The 9147-nt window shown below is 50.2% G+C and overlaps 1 protein-coding gene across 1 annotated transcript in view; it reads left to right on the top strand.

Moving 5' to 3' along the window:
- The window catches only part of Spata5l1 (spermatogenesis associated 5-like 1), a gene marked incomplete in the record, with an annotated part of 18384 nt that extends 12002 nt beyond the window's left edge, over positions 1-6382 (top strand). Inside the window, 4 exon segments of the mRNA XM_005377148.2 lie at positions 549-741; positions 2247-2377; positions 3291-3416; positions 5519-6382. Of these exon segments, the coding sequence (XP_005377205.2) occupies positions 549-741; positions 2247-2377; positions 3291-3416; positions 5519-5686 (618 nt within the window).
- Positions 6383-9147: the final 2765 nt, after the last annotated feature.

Below are 9147 nucleotides of genomic sequence, written 5' to 3'. Positions count from 1 at the left end.
TGTATATAGAAGGGTAGCTGGGATAACCACGGCTGACGTCTGGTGGTTTATTGAAAGGAACAGTTGATGCTTAAAGTTTTTTATGTTCTGACCAATTTTGCGTGCTTATATCTGGTAATCTGAGCAGCTGATTTGAAGACAATAACGTGCAATAGAACAACCATTGGTGAATTCCTACCATCTTGTCTAGTGAAACTCAGTATCATCTCTAATTTTTTTTAATAATTATTTTTTTATTCTCTTTAATGGTTTGAACAATATTCCATTCCTACATCTGGTAATCTGAGCAACTTTGTTGCAGCTAACAATGTGTAATATAACAACCACTGTTAATTCCTATCACTTTGTTTTGAAACCCTGTATCATTTTTAATGTTCTTGCTTTGTTTTGTTTACATCTGTGATGTTGGCATTTTGCTATTGTTCTTTTTTTTTTTCACTATTCTCTTTAAAATTAAAAAGAAAGAAAATTATACACTGTGACGCAGTGGACAGGCCCTCACGTAACTAGTGTGAACATGGGCTCTCTGATATTTTTCCCTAACAAAGGTATTTCGACAAGCGAGAGCGAATACGCCGGCAATTGTGTTTTTGGACGAAATCGACTCCATCTTGGGGTCTCGCTCAGGCGGCGGAGCAGGATGTGACGTTCAGGAGCGGGTGCTGTCGGTCCTCCTGACTGAGCTGGACGGGGTTGGTCTGAGGACAGCAGAGAGAAGAGGAAATAAATCAGACCCACAGGGTAAATACCAGGAGCTGGAAAAAACGGAGACGTGTTTGTAGTAGCCAGAACACAGCCGCGCCCGGGCCGGCGGGCACAGAGACCCGAGCTGCTGTTGCTGTCCTGTGCTGAGTTCATCTCCTAGAGGGATTTCTGTGATTTGGTAAGAACTGTGATTTAGCCGGGAAAGGTGAAATAAGTTTTATAATGACTGATCTCAGATGTGTATGAACACGAACTTTATTTGTCCTCAGCGTGGGAAATTGACTTGCTAATGGAGAAAGGAATTGATTCTAATTCTGAACAACTGCTTTTCATCCTTTTCCAAAAACCTCGGTATCAAGCACAAGGAGGGTGTCGGTACCACAGTAACTGAAAGCTGGGACGCCCCTGTGGAGCAGGCCCGAGGCTGTGCCGACGCTCACGGGCCTTCGGAGCCCCTTCCCTTCTCCCGGGGCCTCTGGAGACTGGCTTGCGTTCATTATCCCCGATGGTTGTGTTTCTACCCTTTTTCTCTTGTTCTCAATTGTTTCTCATTTTAAAAATTGTTCTGGCCGGGCGTGGTGGTGCACACCTGTAATCCCAGCACTTGGGAGGCTGAGGCAGGAGGATGATTGCGAGTTCGGGACCAGCCTGGGCTACAAAGTGAGCTTAAGGCCAGCCTGAACTGCACAGTGAGACCCTGTCTCAGAAAAAAGACATCATCATCATCATCATAATAAAAGTTGTTCCGTCGGAGGCATGTGTAGCAGCTTCCTAGGAGCGTTTCACCTGGCCTCGGAAGGGACCCAAGAGGTCGTACAGTCCAAGCTTCTCGTAGGGCCGGAATTGTGTGAGCAGCGTCGGGCAGGCCTCCTCAGGAGGCGTGCGAGGCCGGACCCACTACACAGAGGGAATCGCATCCCTGAAAGACAGCTCTGATTCTTCAGCTCAATACATGGCTTTAGTGCTTAGTAGGGAAAGGCCTTGCCTGGGCACCTTAACACAGTTATTTCCTCCCGGATTTGCATAGCGGAAGCTTAGGTTCATCATCATCATTTCCACCTCTGGAAAGAAAAAGTCAAAGTAGGGAGTCTTTCCCGCTGGGAGTGCGGTGGGCAGGACTCGGAGCCCTGCGAGCGCCCCATGTGCTGTCCCCTGCTGACGTCGCGTGGCCCGTGGGTTGCAGTTGCTTCTCGAGGGCTCGGTGCAGCCTGGGCTGGGGGCTTCTCGACCACACTCAGGTGGAGGACGAAGCGCTCTGCGACCTGTGTCTGGGGTGGCCTGCGTCAAGCAGGTGGTCTGCAGCAGGGGTCTGTGAGCCCCCCGGACCCGGGGAAAAGCTGCCCGACCCAAAAACAGTCAAACCTTCTGACGCCTAACTCGGAACAGTTTCCGTGACCAGTGGTTACTGACCTTACTTCTATTTTTTTTTTTTTTTTGGTACTGGGAATCGAACTCACGACCTCGCACTTGCCGGGCAGGCACTGTGCCGCTGAGCTGTTTCCCCAGCCCCGACGTTACTTCTGTTGTTCATTTTCTTTCAGAACTTGAGGAGGTTTTACATCGGAGTGTCATGATTGTTGCGGCCACAAACAGGCCTGACGTCTTGGACGACGCCTTGCTGCGTCCTGGGAGACTCGACAGGATCATCTACATCCCCCCTCCGGATCAGAAGGTAGTGAGTGACCCTGCGTGCGGCACGAGTGCCCCTGCCCTTGGTGCTTGGTGCCCTTCATGGCACCTTAGCCTGCACTGGCCCTTGCCGGCCACTAGGCCCCGCTTGCAGAGAAGTCAGCGCCTGATGGAAGGAAGTTCCGTGGTGTCCGTGGTCTGGGCGCGAGCCTGGTGGGAGGAGCCCTGCAGAGCTCTCGGGAGCGGAGCGGGCCTTGGAGAGGGCCCAGTCCGCACCCCCGGCTCACAGAGGAGAGCTCAGATCCCGCGAGGAGTGCAGCTCTGGTCAGGCAGCCCGCTGTCCCAGCTCCCAAAGCCACCGGGGAGCGGGGACCGACTCCAAGGAGGAGGCTTCAGGTTTTCAGGGCTTAAAAAACATTTAAATGTCTGTTGTCATTTCAAATTATATCTGATAATCGTGCACTTGCTTCTTAAACCTGCTAGCCGCAGTTTTTGTACCCAAATAGAAATTCATCTTTACCTTAAAGCACTCTGCCAGCCGGGCATGGTGGTGCACACCTGTCATCCCAGCACTTGGGAGGCTGAGGCAGGCAGACAGTGGGGAGTTCAAGGACAGCCTGGGCTGCATAGCAAGACCCCATCTCAAAAAAACAAACAAACCAAAAAACTATGGCTGTGGTTGGACACTTTAAAAATAAATTATGAAAGTGTTAAAGTTTTCCATCATGTCATTATTTTGCCATTGCCATATGGGCCACTGATGGCTTACTCTTTCCTACCTTTCCAGAGTCAAGAAGTGGTTTTATTTTTTACTGTTTGAGTTCTGTGTGTGTGTGTGTATTTACATATATACTATTTCTGTACTGTGATAGAAAACTCAAATTTAAAATGTTTCAGCACATCATTGTATCAGATGTAAGTGTCCTTAGATTATATTGTTTTTCACTCTGTTCCAGGGCAGGCTTTCTATTTTAAAAGTCTGTACGAAGAACATGCCAATAGGGGCTGATGTTTCCTTAGAAAACCTAGCCGCAGACACCCGTTTCTTCTCTGGAGCTGACCTTAGAAACCTCTGCCGAGAAGTAAGTTCACGAGCAGTGGAGGCTCTGCGGCTCAGAGCGTGTCTTCGTGTGGTCGGGTGTCCTTGCTCACACGTGTTGTGAGAGACCGCGTGTGCCAGTCGCACTCAGCGAGAGACCCGGCTGCAGCCCTCAGAGCACACGGCTGCTGGCCCGGGCTGCGGGGCCACGCACGGAGCTCGTTTGCTACGGAGTCCTGCAGTCCCCGCTGCTGGGGCAGGGAGCGCCTCCCGAGGTCCAGACTTGCCCGAGAGGCAGCGTGAGCTGCTGTCGCAAATTTAGAAAAGAAAGGAGTCGGAAGTTGCGGGTGCTGTGCCGCACAGGGGAGTGACTGAGCCGGACGTGGGACGGCCAGGAAGGCTTTCGAGAGGAGATGCGAGCTGGAGCCGGGCACCTGCTCAGGAAGCGGGCCGGCCCAGGGAGAGGAGCGGCTGTTTTGAGTCGGGGGGTACACTGCAGGGGCTTGGCAGAAGTGGCAACATGCTGAATCTTACGGGGGAGACTGGCAGGAGATCAGCCTGGGAAGTGAGCAGAGGCCAGTTCCAGAGGTCCTCGTAAGCCACGGAAGGCGTTTGGGTTTTATTTTGAGGGGAGAAGAAGCCATTGTAGTTTGCTCGTTTTCTGTAGGCGTTTACTAAATACAGCATTCAGAGAAAGGCCTCAGTCATAGATCGAAGTTACTGAATTAATGTGACATGGTCACAGCTTTGTGGTCACCACTCAAGTCGAGAGAAAGAATATTCCCTGCCCTGGGATCATCCCCTGGGCCCTCTGCGCCCCGCCCCGCTCTGCCCGGAAGCCTGTCCTGCCGAGCTGCTGAGCTGATGCAGACGGACCGCTGGACTGCGCCGGGGTCAGCCTGCGCGCCGTGTGGCCTAGTGTGTGTGTGGCCGTGGCTTTGTAGTGTTCCGCCGTATGGCCTACAGTTGTTATCCTTTCTTGACTTAGTCAACATTTGGGTTTCTGCTTCGTCGCTGCGGTGAACGCGCTATCGTGAACAGTGTCACACGTCTCCTGTGCACGTGCATAGTTACGTGTGTCACACGTCTGTGTGCAGCTTCGAGCAGAATTGCCAGATCAGAATGTGTGTTCGATCTTCTCCTTTGTGATCAATGCTGTCTAAAACTTTGCTACTCCAAGCTCAAAAAGATTTTTCTCCTTTTAAAAGAAAGTATATGTGGTCTCATAATGTAAATGGGCTGATCAAAAACTGCGGTGTGTGTTTAAATAAAACTTTGTCACAGTACAAAATACACTGCCATGAATCCCCTCAGAATACGTGCTCCCTGACGTTGAGCACGCTTACCCCGTCGGTCTTGCCACTTCCGGAGCAGTTCTGGAAGTCCTCTTCGCGGAGTGTCTCTATAACTTGTGGTATAAAAAACAGTGAATGCTGCTGCCGGGTGACATCCAACAGAAAGACAGCTCATAAAAAACGAGACACTAGCTGGGCATGGTGACACACTCCGGTAATCCCAGCACTCGGGAGGCTGAGGCAGGAGGATGGAAAGCTCAAGACCAGCCTGAACTGCATAGCGAAACCCTGCCTCAAAGAAACATTTGTGTCTTTATCTACCTGTGCATGGTTTTGGCACCGTGCAACTTCCAGCTTTTCCCCAAAGTCAAAATGACCAGGCAGAGGAAACATTAACAGTTGACGTGACTCGGGGTGTCAAGGTAGCCTCGACAGTGCAACTAAAGACACGAAAGTGGGCATTAGAACTGCTTTAGGAAGTGGCAGAAATGATGGAGTAAGTGTCCAGAGGGAGGGAGAGTACTCTGAAGGAGATTCCTGGCAATGTGTCTGTTCCTATAATAAGTTTTTAAAGATTTGAACATTCACCATATTTCTTGGTCTCACCTCGTCTTGTATACGTCCCCTGGTTGCTTTTTCTTCCATGTGAGGCTAGAGTTTTCATGTAGGAGAAATTCTGGTCTAAGTGGATTGTTAATCCCTTGTGCAACTTTAGCTTGATGTTTTTAATAGTAATGAACCCTGGAATCCCATGAAGGGAGACTGAGGTTTTGCATTCAGATCTTAAAGTGCCGCCCCTGTTGTTCATTTGCAAATGCAGCAAAGTGACGCGTGTGCTTGTCTTCCCCAGGCAGCCCTGCTGGCTCTGCAGGAGGCCGGGCCAGCCGCCGCAGCCGTGACTCAGGAGCACTTCCTGCGGGCTCTCTGGACTGCGACGCCGTCCTTGCGGAGCACGGACTTGGCTCTGTATGAAAACTTATTCAAGAAAGAAGGCTTATCTACGTTGGGAGACACTTAAGGATCACATAGGATTTTCAGTCATTCATTGTAATTGAAATGGGACCTTGCTTATAGATTGTAACTTCACACCTTCAGACTGCGCTGTGATGAACAAAAGCAGTCTTATGTGTAGGAGACAGACATTCCCGGGGGAACGGACCTGATGGCGTCATCGGCTGATCAGCCAGCTCGGTGTGCGTGAGCGCACCACGATGCTCCCGGTGACAAAACTGCCTGACAACAGACACGAACGCGTCCCGGCTGTCACGAGATGCACGACTTCTTGGAGAACACAGAGAGCCAACTGGTTTATATTTTTGGTAAATTTAAAAAAGAAGTAAATAACATCTACCTGATGAGCTAAGGCTCATTTTAATTGTAATTCTAAAATGCATGTTAAAAAGCTATCATAGCCGGGCGTGATGGCGCACACCTCTAACCCCAGCACTCCAGAGGCAGAGGTAGGAGGATCTCTGCGAGTTCGAGGCCCGCCTGGACTAGAGTGAGTGGGTTCAAAGCCAACCTGAACTGCATAGGGAAACCCTACCTCAAAACAACAAACAAAAGAAAGCTGTCATACAGGAAGGAGAATGTGTGTGCATTGATTGTATAAGGGTAACTGGTTTTGGTTGATGGCTTTTTTGCAACCTTGAAATAATTTCATAGCTACAGAAAAGTTGCAAGAATATTACAAAAAATTCTATATTCCCTCTCACCAGTTGTTAACGTTTTGTCATATTTGCGTTCTGTCTCTCTCTCTCTCTCTGTCTCTGTCTCGCTCTCTACTACATACAATATTTTTTGGTAACAATCTGAGAATAGAAACCAGTTGTTATGGGGTTAATAATGTCCCTTAGTTATTGCCAGCTGATCAGGTCCGCAACCTCCCGAAGGAGTGTACAGCGAAGGCTAAATAAAAAGAGGCCAGTGGAGTGATTTCAGGGCCCCGGGAGGATCAGAGCCCTCTCACAGCATTCAAGATTCTCTCTGGGCTAAGACCACCGCCTTCTCTGGGTCGCCATGTGTACTTGGTTATCAGAAGAAGGGAGGGGAGCGCTCATGAGGGGCGACCACTCAAGGCCTTCTCCAAGGAAGGTCTGAAGTCAGTCCACTGAAGAATGGGACGCCTGAGGCTACAGTCTCCATCTAGTTGGGATCTGGCCCTGGGTCCTTGGCCGTGATCCTGTCTTGTCCTTTGAGGCTTTCTGGCCTCATCACCACTTCAGGTTCTAGTGGGGGTCAGTGACTCACAGAGGTTCACTTGCTGGAGTCGGCCATTTCCAGACAAGGAGCCTGGGCCTGGGAGAGACCCACCGTGAACACGGAGAGCCGACTGGTCAGTCTTCAATCCTGCTCAGGGCCACTCTGTACGGTGTCCACGTTCGTGTCCGTTGTCAGGCAGTTCTGTCCCTCGAGCATCACGGTGCGCTCCACACGCCGAGCTGGCTGCTCAGCCGGTGACTCCACCAGGTCCGCTCCGCCGGGACTGTCGGTCTTGCTTTTGTTCATCATGGCGCAGCCAGCAGTTCAGGGCAGTTGACACTGATGACCGAATCTTCATCCGCTGTCCCAGCGAGGTCGACGTGCTCATGTCTGCGCGTCCCGGGCTCCGGTCTGCCGTCCCATGTCACTTTGGTTGTCTGTAGCTCCCCAGCTTGAGACGGCTCTTCGTGTGGGCCCTGGAGACAACAGAGCAGTTGCGTCACAGAACAGTGGTCCCAGATTTGTGTGGGCCCCACCTTGCTGGGTGTTCCTCGCTCAAGCTTGGTGCTGGGAGTCAAGGGGACGCGATGGCATTGACCGCCAGCTGGGGGCGACAGGGGGCAGAGGAGCTGGTGCTTCTGTCACAGGCCAGCCTGGCTGGAGAAGAACGTGCGCTGAGAGCAGTGTGGAATGTTACGAGGCAGCACGTAGCTGTGGGGAAGTTTCCACTTCTGACTGGAGCCAGGGTTTTGGGAAAGACTTGCTTGAGTCATAGGCATAAAATCCAATTTAAGATTATTCTAACAAATTGACTGAGTCATGGGAAAATCCTTAAAAATCTTACTAGAATTCTAACCTTGTTCCCTATTGGTTGCCTACTTATCTGTTTGTTTGAGGCAGGATCTTGCTATGTAGTTAAGGCTGGCCTCGAACTCACAGTGATCCTCCTGCCTCAGCCTCCTGAGTGCTGAGCTTATACCCACTCTGCCTGGTTAGAATAGTTTGTTGTTTGTTTGAATGTTATTTTTGAGAGCACTTCCAAACATACATTTAAAATAAACACATACCCATTACCTTATGCTGAATTTGCTTAGTTTTTAGTTGAACTATTATTTTCAAGTAAATGCCACACATGTTTTTCCTGACATACCTCCATACCCAGTCTCCAGAAAGAGGAGAGAGGAGCATTGCTGGACGTCATCGGAAGGCCATCGTCACACCTAAGGCAGTTAATACAGAGGGTTCCTGGCTTGCGTGGTCTGACCGACGATTTTTCAACTTGGTGCAGAAGCAACGGGACGAACCGTGCTTCAGAATCCAATTTCCATCTTTTCCGGCCGGTCCAGTGGGCACAATAACCGGTTCTCTGACACCGGCAGCAGCTGCCCCCAGTCAGCCCTGTCACAGCCACTGGTGTACCCGACCGCAGGCTTCGGGGACCCGGGGCCCGCTCCGATGCCTGGGGACACCACCTGCAGCTGTGGCCGTAACAGCACTGCCTGTCCAAGAGCATGTGTTCCTTCAATAGTACCTGGTGTCTGCGTGCGAGTCAGGTCACCCCAGGTTCCCCCCAAAGGCAGCTGGTTTGTTTGCAAGCTAAAGTAAGTGCCCTACCCGTTTGTCAGTTTGCTCAGGTGCTCCCTGCTTAGTCAAAATTAATCCCTTAGCACCAAGTCACGCTCAGGGTTGAAGTTATTTATCAGCATAAATTGTAAAGTACCTTGAGAAGGGACATGTGTCTTTTTAAAAATTCTGCTTCATACCACAGTGATATACCCACGTTTACAGCAGCAGTGTGTAATAGCTACGTCCGGGAGACAGCCCACATGCCCGTCAACCGATGGATGAGTAAAGATGTGTTTCTTTCATAGGAAGGAGGATGGGGCTGGGGATTTAGCTCAGAGGCACAGCGCCTGCCTGGCAAGCGCAAGGTCGTGAGTTTGATTCCCGGTACCGGGAAGAAAAATTTATTTTAAATTTTGAAAAAGACATAGAAAGGAGTACCACTCGCCACAAAGGATAAGCTGAGACATTTTTCAGTAAATGGATGCACGTTGGGAACACCTAAGGTGTTTCACTCTGAAGTGAAATAAACTGGACACGTGTAAATACTGCACTGTTTCGCTGGCGAAAAACTGAAACTGTAAATAAGGATCAAAATGCATAACAAATACTGTGAAATAGGAAGAAAATGTTCAAATGGGGAGGGGAAGGAGGGAGGGAGAAGGGAAGGGAAAGAACAGTGAGAAAAGAAGGAAATAATGGAAGCAGCTTTTT

Source organism: Chinchilla lanigera, unplaced genomic scaffold (assembly GCF_000276665.1).
Source record: "Chinchilla lanigera isolate Chin_1 unplaced genomic scaffold, ChiLan1.0 scaffold00008, whole genome shotgun sequence".
Classification (NCBI taxonomy): Eukaryota; Metazoa; Chordata; class Mammalia; order Rodentia; family Chinchillidae; genus Chinchilla; species Chinchilla lanigera.
The sequence above is the reverse complement of the archived record's forward strand: the minus strand, read 5'-3'. Positions and strand labels throughout refer to the sequence as shown.